This window comes from Heteronotia binoei, chromosome 8 (assembly GCF_032191835.1).
Source record: "Heteronotia binoei isolate CCM8104 ecotype False Entrance Well chromosome 8, APGP_CSIRO_Hbin_v1, whole genome shotgun sequence".
Classification (NCBI taxonomy): Eukaryota; Metazoa; Chordata; class Lepidosauria; order Squamata; family Gekkonidae; genus Heteronotia; species Heteronotia binoei.
The window spans coordinates 114,781,384-114,798,604 of NC_083230.1; the positions used below are offsets into that span (position 1 = coordinate 114,781,384).

Sequence of the window (17,221 nt, forward strand, 5' to 3'; positions counted from 1 at the left end):
GACTCTGTGCCCTTCCATCAGCAGACCTGACGAGTTATCTGGAGGGATAATAAATTCTCTAGTAGACGAGGCTGCTTAAAAAGCCTGTTCAATCTCCCTTTTGAATGGTTAATACTTGGGACAGATGTGTGGCAGGGAACTTTTAGAGTAAGGCCAGATATTGTTGCTTGAATTGGACATATCTGGAGAGAATATGATCACCCCTCACCTGTTCTGCCTGCCTCTTCTCCTCTGCCTGACTCAGAAGGAAACCTTCGGCCAGGGCCACCGCCTGGGAACTGGTCTCCGGCCCACATCCTCTGACCCAGCACTGCATTTCCTGGGGCAGGAGAGTCAGGAACTGCTCCAGGATCACCAGGTCCACGATCTGCTTCTTGGTGTGCCTCTCCGGCTTCAGCCAGCGGCTGCAAAGTCCATGGAGCTGGCTGCAAACCTCTCGGGGCCCATCGGCCTCATGGTAGCGGAAATGCTGGAAGCGTTGGCAATGCCTATCTGAGACTGCAGTGAGCTGAGAACCGATATCTGAGACTGGGCTCTCCCAGAATTCAACACTGCTCTCAGATTGGGTGGGGCGGGGGCCTTTCTTTGCTGTTTTGCCAGTCCCAGGTTCTTTTGGGTTTTGCTCTTCCATCTCTTTCCCTTTCTCTTGGGTCACCTCTGACTGTATAAAGATGCCTTTAGCCACTCAGCTATGAAGAGAGGCTTCTCTCTGGAGAGAAAGAGAGACACAGACAGGAACATAGAACATAAAAGAGAATGGAGATACACCAATGAACATCACAATCCTTCCCACGCAGGTTGGTTAGCTATGTCGAACTGAAGTACAAGCATGAGTCCAGTTTTCCCCCACCCCCTCCTTTAAGACAAGAAAGTTTTATTCACAGTGTAAACTTTCAGGACAGCCCCGTGGCGCAGAGTGGTAAAGCTGCAGTACTGCAGTCGGAGCCCTCTGCTCATGACCTGAGTTCGATCCCAGCGGAAGCTGGTTCAGGTAGCCGGCTCCAGGTTGACTCAGCATTCCACCTTTCCGAGGTCGGTAACTGAGTAGCCAGCTTGTTGGAGGGAAAGCACAGATGACTGCGGAAGGCAATGGCAAACCACCCCGTAAAAAGTCTGCCGTGAAAACGTTGTGAAAGCAACATCACCCCAGAGTTGGAAACGACTGGTGCTTGCACAGGGGACTACCTTTACCTTTTAAAGCTTTCAGGTGGAAGCACGCTTAATCAGGTATAATGGAACAGAACCTACTCAACCGTTACTGCCATGCACAGAACTTTCTTACATCCCATCTCAGCTATCCTCACCCAATCCTTACGCATCTTGACTCTAAATGAGAACTTCCTGAGAACAACTCCCATCCCACTTCCTATACGTAATGGTTGAGGAGGTTCTGTTCCACTGTATCTGATGAAGTGTGCTTGCACACGGAAAGTTATACCGTGAATAAAACGTATGTTGGCCTTAAAGGGCCCAGTGGACTCAAACTTTGTTCTTCATATGCAGTGACGCCCCCCACCCCCTTCCGAGAATGGCGGCGGCGGGAGTGGGTGGGAGAGCACTGGCTAAAATAAATGGTCTATTAGGCAGCCTATTTAGGGTGGCCAGTTCTGGGTTGGGAAAATTCCTGGATATTTTGGGATGGGGCCTGGGAAGGGTGGGACTTAAGGAGGGGAGGTCCCTTGGTGAAGCATAATGCCATAGATTTAGGGTTGCCGACTCCAAAGCAACTATTTTCTCCAGGAGAAATGATCTCCGGAACCTAGAGGCCGGTTATCATTCCAGGAGAGATCTCCAGCCACCACCTGGAAACTGGCAACCCTAAATTATCGACACTCCAGAGTGGGAAAGGACAGGTGCTTGCACAGGTGACTACCTTTACCTTTTAAAGAAAACCTCACTTTGCAAACCATCGCCCGCCCCCCAATGCACACCAAATCTGCAGACTTTTCCTCCAAAATTTAAGATCTCTCTCCCCCCCACCCCCCGGACTTACTTCTAAGGAAACCTTTCCAGGATCCGGCTGCACTGCTTTTTCCTGCTGGTGCCCATTGGAAGCCCTTCCAGGTCTCTTGCTCCATTCATTCTTTTTGCACTTAGCCTGGCGGGTTTCTTTTCCGCCCACCCACCCTCCTGCTCAGCCTCTCTAGCAACGTCTCTATCAGTTTAACCCCTTCAGCGCTGCAGGCGAAAGGAAACTGTTCCCATTCTCTTTATGAGGAGCTTCAGCCAAGCTGCCGTTAGGGGCGCCCTATAAGAAAAGAGGAGCCATGTTGGATCAGGCCAATGGCCCATCTAGCCCAACACTCTGTGTTACCCAGTGGCCAAAACCCAGGTGCTATCAGGAGGTCCATCAGTGGGGCCAGGATACTAGAAGCCCTCGCACTGTGCCCCCCTCCCAAGCACCAAGAATACAGAGCCTCACTTGCCCCAGACAGAGTTCCAGCAATATCCTGTGCCTACAGCCACTGATGGACCTCTGCTCCATATGTTTATCCAGTCCCCTCTTGGAGCCGCCTATGCTTGTAGCTGCCACCACCTCCTGTGGCAGTGAATTCCACGTGTTAACCACCCTTTGGGTGAAGAAGGACTTCCTTTTATCCATTCTAACCCAACTGCTCAGCAATTTCATTAAATGCCCACGAGTTCTTGTCTTGTGAGAAAGGGAGAAAAGGACTTCATTTTCTTCCTTCTCTGTCCCATGCATAACCACATAATGGTTATGCATGGGATAACCTCTATCATGTATTGGCTCTCTTGCAATATTGTGGTCCGTATCAAAGCAAGCTCTCCTTCTACCACCACCCCCTCCCCAAGTCAGGAGCCTCAGCCAATGGAGAAAATAGGGGTTTTTCTCTGTGTGATTGAGAAATCCTGGCAAAGCAAGCTGTTGCACAGAAAGAAGCAAGAGAGAGGGAAAGAAGCGAGAGAGAGGGCAGACTCTGGAGTAACCCTGCACAGGGTGGTGTTCTTGGATATCCCAGCCTGTTCAGGCATCTGAGACAATGAGGCAGTTGAGCAGAAACAAGAAAAATACGGCCAACAATAACAACAAAGCTCATGCCAAGCATTCCAAAACAGGTCAGCCCATAATACTTAGAATCATAGAGTTGGAAGGGACCTCTGGGGTCATCTATTCCAACCCTCTGCACAATGCAGGAAATTCACAAATCCCACCCCCCCTCCCCGCACGCACAGCACCTTTGACCCCTGTTCCATGGCAGAATATGGCCAAAAAGCTCTAGGATTCCTGGCCAAACTGATCTGGAGAAAAATTGTGCGGTTACTTTGCAAGTAAGGGGCCATTTCAGAGGAAAAGAGATGCCGGAGCTCATTAGCACAACTCGTTTGCATAACTCATTTGCATATGCCACACACACCCCTGACATCTCTGGAAGGTGTGCTAAATTATACCAGCTCGCATCTACCTTAAAATGCTTCTGGAATTAAAACTGTCATCATAAAAACTTCCTCTCAGCATACCTTTTAAATTACTGTCTCCAATGTGGCCACAGTGGCATGCTACTGGGACTGCCTCGGTGGGAACATGTGCGGCCTGGGCTGAAGGAGCTGCACTGGCTTCCAATTATATTCCGAGTTCGCTACAAAGTGCTGGTCATTACCTTTAAAGCCCTATATGGCCGAGGACCTGCCTACCTTAGGGACCGCCTCTCTCCACACGTTCCCCAGAGAGCACTAAGATCTAGCTCTCAAAGCCTTTTAAGGATCCCTGGACCAAAGGAGGCCAAATTGAAAGTAACGAGAGAGCAGGCCTTCTCCATAATGGCCCCCCACTGGTGGAATCAACTACCAGAGGAAGTGCGAGCCCTGCGGGACATTAATCAGTTCCGCAGGGCTTGCAAAACCACCCTCTTTCTGCAAGCTTATAAGGAACCCTGAAAACGACATCCAGCCATCGGAACACATCTACTGAATATAGCACCTTAATTTACTGTAATTTTAAATTTTTATGTAACTGTTTTTAAATGTATTTATTAATTGTAATCTAAAATTGTTTTATGTAAATCATGGTGCACACCATGTCCTGTTAGCCGCCCTGAGCCTGCTTCGGCGGGGAGGGCGGGATACAAATAAAATTTATTATTATTATTTCCCCATTTTTTTTCTGGAGAAAAATATTAGCAAGTCTGTCAAATCTTAGAGTTCAGGAAAATTCTCAAAGGGGTTTGAACAATAGAGCCCAGGAGCAATTATTTGAGGGGAGGGTTAAGAAAGAAAGAGCACAATAAAAATTCGAGGTTCCGGAGCACCGCGGCTGCCCAAAAGGAGACTTGCAAGTAAGTCCTGAAAGTGTAGGAGTGGACCACAGTTCCGAAAGCAGAGCTTTTTTTGAGCAGGAACGCTGCTGGTTGGTGACAGGGGTGTAGGGTTGCCAATCCCCAGGTGGGGGCAGGGGATCCCCCGGTTTGGAGGCCCTCCCCCCGCTTCAGGGTCGTCAGAAAGCAGGGGGAGGGGAGGGAAATGTCTTCTGGGAACTCTATTATTCCCTATGGAGATTTATTCCCATAGAAAATAATGGAGAATTGATCCGTGGGTATCTGGGGCTGTTTTTTGGGGTAGAAGCACCAAATTTTCAGTATAGCATCTAGTGCCTCTCCCCAAAATACCCCCCAAGTTTCAAAAAGATTGGACCAGGGGGTCCAATTCTATGAGCCTGAAAAGAAGGTGCCCCTATCCTTCATTATTTCTTATGGAAGGAAGGAATTGAAAAGGTGTGCCGTCCCTTTAAATGTGAGGGCCAGAACTCCCTTTGGAGTTCAATTATGCTTGTCACAGCCTTGATCTTGGCTCCACCCCTAATGTCTCCTGGCTCCACCCCCAAAGTCCCCAGTTATTTCTTGAATTGGACTTGGCAACCCTACAGGGGTGTGGCCTAATGTGCAAATGAGTTCCTGCTGGGCTTTTTCTATTAAAAAAAATGTCTTGTCCAAAAGCGTGAGAAATATCTGAAGCCTATTCCACAATAGTCTGACTTCCCTGTCACTTTTACATCCACACACTCCACCCGGCAGAACATTTCCAAGTGGCTAAAAGGTTTTCTAACCTGGTTCTCCTCCTCCACTTGGGTGGTTTACTGACCTTTATGTCATTTGTCAAAAGGCATCAGCAGTTCTTCTTACTAATGAAGTTTACTTTGTAAATTCTCAAGATTGTAGAGGGGAGCTCTGGTTCTGAGTGCCACATACCTGTTTAACCCCTGCCCTTCGTGGGTAGCTCAGAAAAGCCTTCCCCATGTTCTTGCAGGATTCACTCACAATCTGTCTCTGCCGTGCCATTGGCCGATTCTGCTCTTCCCCGACCACTGCCAGCCCCATCAGGCAACAACCCCACCAGAAGACCACTGACCTTTGAGGAAGACCGTTCTCTGCTGACAGATTCTCCTGGGGGCTTACTGATCACTACTGCCTCTCCTCGGGGCCTGTTGTAGGAAGTCCAGCACAGTCCCTCTCCCTACTCCCTTAAACAACGCTGCTGTGAAGTGAACAGCGAAACAAACCGTAAACTGTGAGAGCCACTTTCATGAGACAAAACAGTAGCAGTTCCTTCTCGTCAACTGACACAAAAGGAATGTTCATTCACAGCAGAGGGGGGCCATTTCCACAGCAGCAGATAAATAAGCTCCCCTCCTTCCACCTGCAAATACTCTTCACTCTTTCTATTCAAATTAGGTTACAGTGGGTTTATATGATAGAATGGACTCTGAGGGAGAGGACTTTCCTCCTGGGGAACTACTGTTGCCAATCTCCAGGTGAAGGGTGGTGATCACTCAGAATTACAACTGCTCTGGAGATGGCAGAGATCAGCTCTCCTTGAGTTGGGAGTGTAAAGAATGCCTTCACTTGGGTGGGTAGGCAGAAAGCAAGACTGGGAAGGGGACACTCACCCAGAGGCCTTTAGTGATACCTTTCCAGGTTGGTGGGAAATTCCTAAGGTATCACTACAGGCCTCTGAGGAAGAGGCATTTCCTACTGGGGGACTACTGTTGCCAATCTCCAGGTGAGGGCTGTAGAAGCTGACTGGGTGATTTCAGACTAGTCACAGACATTCAACCTAACCTGCCTCATAGGGTTGTTGTTCAGATCAAAGGGGGGGAAAGAGAATGATGTAAGCTGCTTTGGTCCCCCCCACACACACTGTGAACAAAGACTATCTTTTTCCTATGTAGAGGCTGCAGGGAGGAGGAAGGTAATGAAAACCTGAAGTCAGAGGGGCAGATAAATGGAAGGAGATAGGGTTGTCAATTCCAGGTTAGGAAATTCCTGGAGATTTAAATTGTGGAACCTGGAGAGGGTGGGGTTTGAGGAGGGGTGGAACCTCAGACAGGTACAATGCAATTTCCTCCTGGGGAAGCACTGGAGATCATTCAGATTTACAACTGCTCTCTAGATAGCAGAGATCAGCTCCCCTTGGGGGGGCGGGGTCAATGCCTTCACTTGGGTGAGTGGGAAGACAGCAAGGGTGGCAGGCAGTCGCCCAGAGCCAGTTTGGTGTAGTGGTTAAGTGTGTGGACTCTTATCTGGGAGAACCGGGTTTGATTCCCCACTCCTCCACTTGCACCTGCTGGAATGGCCTTGGGTCAGCCATAGCTCTGGCAGAGGTTGTCCTTGAAAGGGCAGCTGCTGTGAGAGCCCCCTCCAGCCCCACCCACCTCACAGGGTGTCTGTTCTGGGGGAGGAAGGTAGAGGAGATTGTGAGCCACTCTGAGACTCTTCGGAGTGGAGGGCGGGATATAAATCCAATATCTTCATCTTCTTCTTTCTACAGCCCACTGTATTTTCCCCCAACAGGCCTTATTCCTATATTTATTACTATAAAATGCAGGTCTTACTATCAAATGCATCAAGCCTTAATCAGTATATCTCCATATTCAAGTATGATTCTTTGCGCAAAGCATGGCTAAGTATGGCTCTTAATTGGTTTCTAAGGCAATAGTGCAAACTTCAGGTTCACACAGGCTCCACCATCAGCTGTGTGCCCGGTATGAGTAGAGCAGGACCCTGTACCTGTGCCCATTCAAGTCAACAAAGCCAGCTGAGCCAAGAGACAGAGACAGGGCAGGCTCCAGATCATGGGGAGCCCTGTGTGAAGAGTACCCATGTCTTGCTCTCCCAAGCCCACCACCTAGCCCAGCCACTGACCCATGTGCCTGTGCACCCTTTCCCCACCTCCTCTCACCATCCAGGATCACAGCTGCCTGTACCATCTGCATGCCTTTTTCCTGACATTGGTGGGCTCTATGTATGACTGGAAACAATGGATGGAACAGTGAGGTGGGCAGAGAGGCACATGAGCAAGCAGGTCAGCAACAGTGGACCCTGATAAAAACCCTGGGTCCCAACAACTGCCCCACCTAGGGATGCCAGCCTCCAGGTGGCACCTGGGGATCCCCTGGAATTACAGCTCATCTTCAGATTGCAGAGCTCCCCCCAGGTAAGGTTGCCAAGTCCAATTCAAGAAATCTCTGGGGACTTTGGGGGTGGAGCCAGGAGACATTGGGGGTGGAGCAAGGTTGTGACAAGAATAATTGAACTCCAAAGAGAGTTCCTGGCCATCACATTTAGAGGGACCGCACACCTTTTAAATGCCTTCCCTCAATAGGAAATAATGAAGGATAGGGGCGCCTTCTTTTCGGGCTCATAGAATTAGACCCCCTGGTCCAATTTTTTTGAAATTTGGGGGGTATTTTGGGGAGAGGCACTGGATGCTACACTGAAAATTTGGTGCCTCTACCTCAAAATACAGCTCCCCCAGAGCCCCAGATACCTGCGGCTCAATTCTCCATTATTTCCTATGGGAATGCCTCCATAGGGAATAATGAGTTCCCAGCAGACATTTCCCTCCCCTCCCCCTGCTTTCTGATGACCCTGAAGTGCGGGGAGGGCCTCCAAACCAGGGGATTCCCTGTCCTCACTTGGGGATTGGCAGCCCTACCCTCAAGGCTTTTTTTTTTGTGGCAGGAACTCCTTTGCATATTAGGCCACAACCCCCTGACGTAGCCAATCCTCCAAGAGCTTACAGTAGTCCCTGTATAAGAGCCCTGTAAGCTCTTAGAGGATTGGCTACATCAAGGGTATGTGGCCTAATATGCAAAGGAGTTCCTGTTACAAAAAAAAAAGCCCTGATTCCCCTGATGAAAACAGCTTCCATAGAGGGGGAACTCTATGACTTTGTACCCCACTGAGGTCCCTGTCTTCCCAATCTCCAGTTTTTTCTCAGCCTGGCTGGGTCTTAGGCTCAAAGCATTGACCATGAGATTTCTATATTGAATGTCAGTAAATCAAAAGTAGGTTTGCAATTTACAGATACACACCTGAACCTGAACAGCATGCTCAAGATTGCTACAGCACAGACATTGTCTCCAGATTTTGATGCAGTATTTCTGAGCAAGAGGTGTCAGTTATCAGAGACTGTTAAATAAACAAAATATTGCAAGAGTACTAATCTTTTAATTATTCTTTAATTGTGTTTGTCTGTGTCCTTTATGAAGTTTATATCTTCACTACCTGGCATTGCATTTTATGACACACATAAAGAAGTCTCATTCATGTCAGATCTGGCCCTCATAACAAATGAGTTTGACACTCCTACTGTAGATATCTGTTATCCTCAACTTGTCTATTGCCACACAGGATTTGAGAAAGGAAATACGTTTGCCAGTTTTGTAGATGTCAGAAAGAGTTAAATCGGCAGATAACCTGAAGTAGCGAGTTTCATAGAAGAGGGCAACCACTAAAAAGGCCCTCCTTTGTGTAACTACTTTCTAAGCTTTCCTGAACCTTCAACACCTGGGTGTCTGAAAAAGACCCTCAGGACCAGCTATAGGAATGCTTCTCTCTTTTATGGATCTCTGAAGAACATGAAAAGACTCAAGCTTTTGCCACACATTGAGCATTTATAAGGTTCCTCGGTTGTGTGGACTCCTCCAGGCTGCTGCATAAGTTGTAAATTACCGTATTTTTTGGTCCATTGGACGCTCCGGACCATAAGACGCAGGTGCCTGGCTGGCAGACAAGGGCGAGATCGCTCCCTCCGCCCCCACCGTAAACCCAGCACTTCGCAGGGAGCGATCTCGCCGCTTGTCTCCCAGCCAGGCACGCAGGCGCTGGCATGCTTCCCCCGCGCCTGCGTGCCTGGCTGGGAGACAAGCAGCGAGATCGCTCCCTACGAAGTGCTGGGTTTGCGGTGGGGGCGGAGGGAGCGATCTCGCCGCTTGTCTCCCTGTCAGGCACGCAGGCACGGAAAAAGCATGCCGCCCCCTCCGCAAACCCAGCGCTTTGCGAAGCGCTGGGTTTGCGGGGGGGTGGTGTGTGTGTGTGCTTCCTCTGTGCCTGGCTTCAGATGCTGTTTATAGTAAGTGCTGGGATCGGAGGCTTGGCTGCCTCCGATCCCAGCCCTTGCTATAAGCAGCAGCTGAAGCCAGGCAGACAGGCACAGAGGAAGCACCCCCCCCCCCCCCGCAAACCCAGTGCTTCGCAAGCGCCGGCTGTGGAGGGGGCGGCGTGCTTTCTCCCTGCCTGTTTGCATGGCTTCAGCGCTGATGCTTAAAGCAAGCGCTGGGATCGGAGGGCGGAGGGAGCGATCCTGGCACTTGCTGTAAGCGTCAGAGCTGGAGCCAGGCAGGCAGGCGCGGGGAAGTGCCAGGACGGAGGCAGCGGATCACCCCCCCACCCCCAGGAAGGTACGTATGGTACCTTCACTCCATAAGACGCACACACTTTCCCCCCCACTTTTTTGGGGGGGGAAAGTGTGTCCTATGGTGCGAAAAATACGGTAATTTTTAATTTTCTTAAAAAATTGGAATTTACCAGTTAATGTAATTTTACTCTGTTGTTGTGACCTGCCCTGAACCTCGCTGGACAAGAGAGAGCGGGATATAAGTCTAATCAGAGGTAAAATTCCAGCAGGAGCTCCTTTGCATATTAGGCCACACACCCCTGATGTAACCAAAAGCTTTCAAGGCTCTTTTTGTAAGCACTTAGAGGACTGGCTACATCAGGGGTGTGTGGCCTAATTTGCAAAGCAGCTCCAGTTACATGGTTTCTCCTAGTGTAGGTTCTTAGATGCTGTAGAAGATTTCCATGTCGAGTGAAACTCCACACTCTGAGCTTTCAAAAGGTTTTTCCCCTGTGTGGACTCTTTGATACAGTTACGATTGCCACTTAATTTCCTTACATACTCTGAACATAGCAAAGGTTTCTCCCTTGTGTGGATTGTCAGATGCTTTTGAATACACCACCTCAAACTGAATCTCTATCCACACAGTGAACATTTCAAAGGTTTCTGCCTGTGTGGGTTCTCTTATGATACTGAAGACTGACACTATGTCTAAATCTATTATGGCACCTGGGGTTTTTTGGCCACTGTGTGATAGAGTGTTGGACTGGATGGGCCACTGGCCTGATCCAACATGGCTTCTCTTATGTTCTTATATAATCTCTTTCTGCACTCTGAACATTCAAAAGGTTTCTCCACTGGGTAGATTCTCTGATGATTGAAGATGGCGAGTCAAACAATCTCTTTCCACAAAGTGAGCACTCAAAGGTTTCTCCTGTGTGTTCTTAGGTGCCGTTGAAAATGGCCACTCCGACTGAATCTCTTCCCACACTCTGAGCATTCAAAAGGTTTCTCCCCTGTATGGGTTGTCAGATGCTGTTGAAGATTGCCACTCTGACTGAATCTCTTTCCGCACATTGAACATTCAAAAGCTTTCTCCCCTGTATGAGTTGTCAGATGCTGTTGAAGATTGCCATTCTGACTGAATCCCTTTCCACACACTGAACATTCAAAAGGTTTCTCCCCTGTGTGAATTCTCTGGTGCTTTAGAATATCTCCCTTCGAACTGAATCTCTTTCCACACAGTGAACATTCAAAAGGCTTCTCCCCTGTGTGGATTGACTTATGATATTGAAGACTGACACTATGACTGAATCTCTTTCCACACTCTGAGCATTCAAAAGGTTTGTCCTCTGTGTGGGTTCTTAGGTGCCGTTGAAGAGTGCCACTCCGACTGAATCTCTTCCCACACTCTGAGCAATCAAAAGGTTTCTCCCCTGTATGGGTTGTCAGATGCTGTTGAAGATTGCCACTCTGACTGAATCTCTTGCCACACACTGAACACTCAAAAGGTTTCTCCCCTGTGTGGGTTGTCAGATGCTTTTGAAGATTACCATTCTGACTGAATCTTCTTTCACACATTGAACATTCAAAAGGTTTCTCCCCTGTGTGAGTTCTCTGGTGCTTTGGAATATCCCCTTTTGAACTGAACCCCTTTCCACACAGTGGACATTCAAAAGGTTTCTCCCTTGTGTGAGTTCTCTTATGATACTGAAGACTGAAATTATGACGGAATCCCTTTCCACACTCTGAGCATTCAAAGGGTTTCTCCCCTCTGTGGATTCCTTGGTGCAGTTGAAGAGTGACACTCCAACTGAATTTCTTTCCACACTCTGAGCATTCAAAGGGTTTTTCCCGTGTGTGGGATCTCTGATGCTGTTGAAGATGCCCCCTCTCGCTGAATCTCTTCCTGCACTCTGAGCATTCAAAAGGCTTCTCTCCTCTATGTATTCTTTGGTGCACAAGGAGCTGTGATCTGTTTCTGAAGTATTTTCCACACTGAATGCATTTACTTGCCTTCATTATCCTGTGCTTTGGAAAATGCTCACTACGTTTTCTTCCATCTCTCTTCTCAACCATATGGCCACCTTTCTTTCTCTTAGGTCTGCTTTCATTCCTGAGGTTTCCTCTGTCTGCCATATGCTGAAGAAGTCCCTCCCCCTTCTCATTCCTCTGATCATCCTCTGCTGGAATAAACAGAGAAATCCTGTTAGCACCTGGGAGGGCAGGTAAGGTCAAAATACATCTATGTGACTTAGGGTTGCCAATCCCCAGGTGGGGGCGGGGGATCCCCCGGTTTGGAGGCCCTCCCCCCGCTTCAGGGTCATCAGAAAGTGGGGAGGGGGGAGGGAAATGATTGCTGAGCACTCCATTATTCCTTATGGAGACTGATTCCCATAGGAAATAATGGAGAATTGATCCGCAGGTATCTGGGGCTCTAGGGGGGGCTGTTTTTTGAGGTAGAAGCACCAAATTTGCAACATAGCATCCGATGCCTTTCTTCAAATGACCCTCCAAGTTTCAAAAAGATTGGCCCAGGGGGTCGAATTCTATGAGCCCTCAAAAAAGATGCCACTATCCTTCATTATTTCCAAAGAGGGAAATAATAAATAATAATAATATATTTTATTTATATCCCGCCCTCCCCGCCGAAGCCAGGCTCAGGGCGGCCAACAACATTTAAAAATTACAGTTTGCAATATAAAAGCATCAATACAATTCAATACATAAATCATTAAATAAAACCATAATTAAAACCATCATTTACAATTTAAATTAACATTTGCGGTGCTACATATCAGATTTTCCTCAGTGGGTTTGGTGGCTGGATATAGTAGATTATGTCTACAGCAAGTCTACATAAAGTCTACATTTAAGTGAAGGCCATTGTAAAAAAAGTAGTCTTGCAGGCCCTATGGAATTGGTTGAGAGTCCGCAGGAAGGCATTGAAAAGGTGTGCGGTCCCTTTAAATGTGATGGCCAGAATTCCCTTTGGAGTTCAATTAGGCTTGTCATAACCTTGCTCCTGGCTCCACCCCCAAAGTCTCCTGGTTCCACCCCCAAAGTCCCCAGATATTTCTTGAATTGGACTTGGCAACCATAATGTGACTGCAGTACGAAAGGATTGGCAGCCCTTTGGCCTCATCCAGCTAGGCTGATTTTTATGACACCTCCAGCTTCCCCCAGAATATCTAGTATTTAAGGACACTTTGCCTCCCTCCCCCCTTAATGGCAACAATTCACACCTCTGACACCTAAGAAAGATCCTTACCCAGGGAGGCCACGCTCCCATAGTTCTCCAGCATGACTTCCTGGTAGAGAGCTCTTTGGACCGGACCCAGCAGGGCCCATTCTGACTCAGTGAAGTACACGGCCACCTCCTCAAAGGAAAAGGGAGACTGAAAGGAAAAGAAGAAGACCACAGATTTATACCCCGCCCTTCTCTCTGAATCAGAGTCTCAGAGCAGCTTACAATCTCCTTTATCGTCTTCCCTCACAACAGACACCCTGTGAGGTAGGTGGGGCTGAGAGAGCTCTCCCAGAAGCTGCCCTTTCAAGGACAACTCCTACAGGAGCTATGGCTAACCCAAGGCCATTCCAGCAGCTGCAAGTGGAGGAGTTTCCCTCTTCAGGTATCACTTCAAGCAGAGATTGCACACTGGAAGGGAGAAGTCTGGGGGGGAGGTATAGGATTTATTGTTTGGCATGGGTTAAGGCAGAGGTGTCAAACATGCGACCCAGGGGCCCAATCAGGCCTCCGGAGGGCTCCTCCTATCAAGCCCCTGAGCAACTGGCTGTCATCTGTTTCCTTCTCCCTGTATCTTGCTTCCTTCTGCATAACATTTTGCTTTGCAAGGCTTGCTCAATCACACAGGAGCGACAGAGCAAAACCTCTATTTTCTCCATTGGCTGAGGCTCATCCCTTGGGGAGGAAGGGGGGGGAGCACAGCTTGTTTTTCCAGGCTCTCTCAATCACGCAGCAGAGGTACTGAGCCAAGTCTCTTTTCCTTCTATTGGCTGAGCTTCCCCCCACCAGTCCCCTTGGCAAGGAAGGAAAGAGTCAGAGCTTCCTTTGCCCAGCTCAGGGGATCCCATGGGAGAAATACAAAGAAAGCACTTTTAAGACCAATGAGTGCTAGCGTTTTATGGTTTTTTAAAAAGATATTTGTGTTCGTCTGTGTCCTTTATAAAGTTTATATCTCTGCTATCTAATCTTAAATATGGCCCGGCCTGACAAGGTTTCATTTTGACAGATCCGGCACTCATAACAAATGAGTTCGACACCCCTGGGTTAAGAGATCTGCGTTCAGAGCCTCTCTCATCTGGACACCTTGTGGAAACTGCACAAGCAAAAGCCCCCCCTGAGAAAGGAGGAGGGATCCAGGTTTCCCCGTTGATCGCCCTTACCTGAACTGGAGGTGCAGCCGCTGTTTCTACACCTCTGAAAAGATGACAGCTCAACTCTACACTGCCTGTTAGTGAGACAAAGGGAGAAAGAAAGGCGTTTGCCATGACTTCCTATTCCATTTGGTGGTTTTCCCTTTGCTTCATGCACCCCCCCCCCACTTCCCAGAAGTTTGAAACCTTGTCCTGTGTGCACTCAAAAAACAATTTCATAGTTTTTACTGAATTCTGAGACAGGCAGAAGGGAAGCCCCACGTATCTGCGAGCCACAGAAGTCATAGCATCATAGAACTGGAAGGGACCTCCAGCGTAATCTAGTACAACCCCCTGCACAGTGTAGGAAATTCACAAATACCTCCCCCCTCACACACCCAGTGACCCCCAGCTCAATGCCCAGAAGATGGCAAAAAATCTCCAGGATCCCTGGCCAAACTCGCCTGAGGAAAATTTGTTTCCTGACCCTTATATGGCGATTGGCATTTCCCTGGGCATGCAAGAAAGAGCCGCGAGAACTAAGCACTGATGCGACCCTTCCTGCCCTCCTTCTCACGATCTGCCTAAGTTCACAGAATCAGCATCGCTATCAGCTGGCCATCCAGCCTCTGCTTAAAAATCTCCAAAGAAGGAAGATCCCACCACCTCCAGAGGAATCCCATTCCACTGAGGAACCGCTCTGTCAGGAAGTTCCTCCTAATGTTTAGTCAGAAACTCTTGATTAAATTTCAACTTGTTGGCTCCGGCCTGACCTTCTGGGGCAACAGAAAACAACTCTGCGCCATCCTCTATATGACAGCCCTTCAAGTACTTGAAGATGGTGATCATACCACGTCTCAGTCATCTCCTCTTCAAGCTAAACACACCCAGCTCCTTCAACCTTTCCTCATAGGACTGGATCTCACCATCTTCATCGCCCTCCTCTGGACCCGTTCCGGCTTATCTATATCCTTCTTAAATTGTGGTACCCAAAACGTAACACCATACTCCAGTTGAGGTCTAACCAGAGCAGGTCCAGGGGTGGAATTCTAGCAGGAGCTCCTTTGCATATTAGACCACACACCCCTGATGAAGCCAATCCTCTTAGAGCTTACAAGGCTCTTTTTTGTAAGCTCTTGGAGGATCGGCTGCATCAGGGGTGTGTGGCCTAATATGCAAAGCAGCTCCTAATAGAATTCCACCCCTGAGCAGGTTTATTCCTTCATCAAAATAATTTATAAAGATGTTGAGCAAAACAGGTCCCAGGACAGATCCCCGAGGCACTCCACTTGTCAAGGACAAGGAACCATTCACAAGCAGTCTTTGGGTGCGAACTGCCAACCAGTTACAGATTCACCTAACACAGGAATATGGTCCAAAACTTGCTTCGAGGAACCTCCTTCTGCCTCAGGAAATATAGTTTCTTTCTTCACGGATGGTGCCCACATCTGAAACAGCAGCGAGAGAGAGAGGAGTCAAGAGATGGAATGGAAAAGAGGTGAAGGAATGGATCCTGCCCAACTCCCAGACTCCTGAAGCAAAAATAAACACTTAAAAGATGTACAGCTCAATGAATGTTCCTTTAGAAAAATATCTCAATTTATTCAATCCATATGACTTGCATTAGCCAATAAGTGCGGAATTTCCATTCACTATAGCAACCATACATAAGGGGTAACTGTGGGCGAAAAACCTAGAACACCACACAGCTTCCACAAAACCACAGAGCTGACAGGCAAAACCGGTCTATTTCCCTGTTTCGCTGTAAGCTTTACCAAAGCCGTAGCTTGCTCATTCACTACAGTTTATCTTCCACTCTCATACAATGTTTCACTCTACACTTTTCTCCCTTTCTCACAATACAAGAACTCGTGGGCATTCGATGAAATTGCTAAGCAGTCAGGTTAAAACGGATAAAAGAAAGTACTTCTTCACCCAAAGGGTGATTAACATGTGGAATTCACTGCCACAGGAGGTGGTGGTGGCTACAAGCATAGACAGCTTCAAGAGGGGGTTAGATAAAAATATGGAGCAGAGGTCCATCAGTGGCTATTAGCCACAGTGTGTATATATATGTGGATATATGTATATATATATACTATTATATATATTATATTATATATATATAATTTTTTGGCCACTGTGTGACACAGAGTGTTGGACTTGATGGGCCATTGGCCTGATCCAACATGGCTTCTCTTATGTTCTTATGAATCCCCTCACCTGTTCTGCCTGCCTCTTCTCCTCTGCCTGACTCAGGAGGAAACCTTCAGCCAGGGCCACTGCCTGGGAACTGGTCTCTGGCCCACATCCTCTGACCCAGCACTGCATTTCCTGGGGCAGGAGAGTCAGGAACTGCTCCAGAATCACCAGGTCCACGATCTGCTTCTTGGTGTGCCTCTCCGGCTTCAGCCAGTGGCTGCAAAGTCCATGGAGCTGGCTGCAAACCTCTCGGGGCCCACCGGCCTCATGGTAGCAGAATTGCCGGAAGCGTCGGCAATACACATCTGAGACTGCAGTGAGCTGAGAACCGATATTTGGCCCTGGGCTCTCCCAAAATTCAACACTGCTCCCAGCTTGGGTGGGGCGGGGGTCTTTCTTTGCTGTCTTGCCAGCTCCACCTTCTTCTGGGTTCTGCTCTTCCATCTCCTTCCCCTTCTCTTGGGTCACTTCTGACTGTATAAAGATGCCTTTAGTCACTCGGCTATGAAAAGAGGCTTCTCTCTGGGGAGAAGGAGAGAAACAGACAGGAACATGGTGGACGAAGAGAAGACCGTAGATTGATATCCCTCCTTTCTCTCTGAATCAGAGTCTAAGGCCCTGTTCAGACGCACAGTATAATCAGATGTCGCTGCTGTTTCCTTCCGGATTTAAAGTGGCTGATCAGACAGCAACATCTGCCTCCTGGTATTAACTTGTGGTAGCCCACCCACCCCCCTCCAATCCTTCTCGGAACCGGATTATTTTACCTGCTCCTTTGCGGTGTTTTTTTAAGTTCTCCAGTTTCACCTTGTAGTCTTCTCTGTCTGGATAGTTCTGCTGCAATATTAACCAACTTCCAGATGTCTGAAGGTTGTCCCAGAGCAAACGGAGCCTCAGACATTTGGTTTACGGTCGGCATTTTTTTTTACTACTTAGCGATATGCTAACCCTAACCGCATAACCACATAATGTTTTAACCTATGCGCATAATGCATAAGGTCCCACTAGA

General features: G+C 48.2%; 1 protein-coding gene across 2 annotated transcripts in view; it reads right to left on the reverse strand.

Annotated features, from left to right (window-relative positions):
- The window catches only part of LOC132576598 (oocyte zinc finger protein XlCOF6-like), a 29,253-nt gene extending 12,501 nt beyond the window's left edge, over window positions 1–16,752 (reverse strand). The window contains exons 1-2 of one of the 2 annotated variants that reach the window (XM_060245935.1): window positions 16,234–16,752; window positions 209–709 (exon numbers count right to left, since the gene is read on the reverse strand). In XM_060245935.1, the coding sequence (XP_060101918.1) occupies window positions 209–631 (423 nt within the window). In that variant the 5' untranslated portion in view covers window positions 632–709; window positions 16,234–16,752. Of the gene's footprint in view, window positions 1–208; window positions 710–1,993; window positions 2,187–16,233 lie in introns of those variants that run through there. The other variant, XM_060245934.1, reaches the window with a different exon arrangement.
- Between the last annotated feature and the right edge of the window lie 469 nt (window positions 16,753–17,221).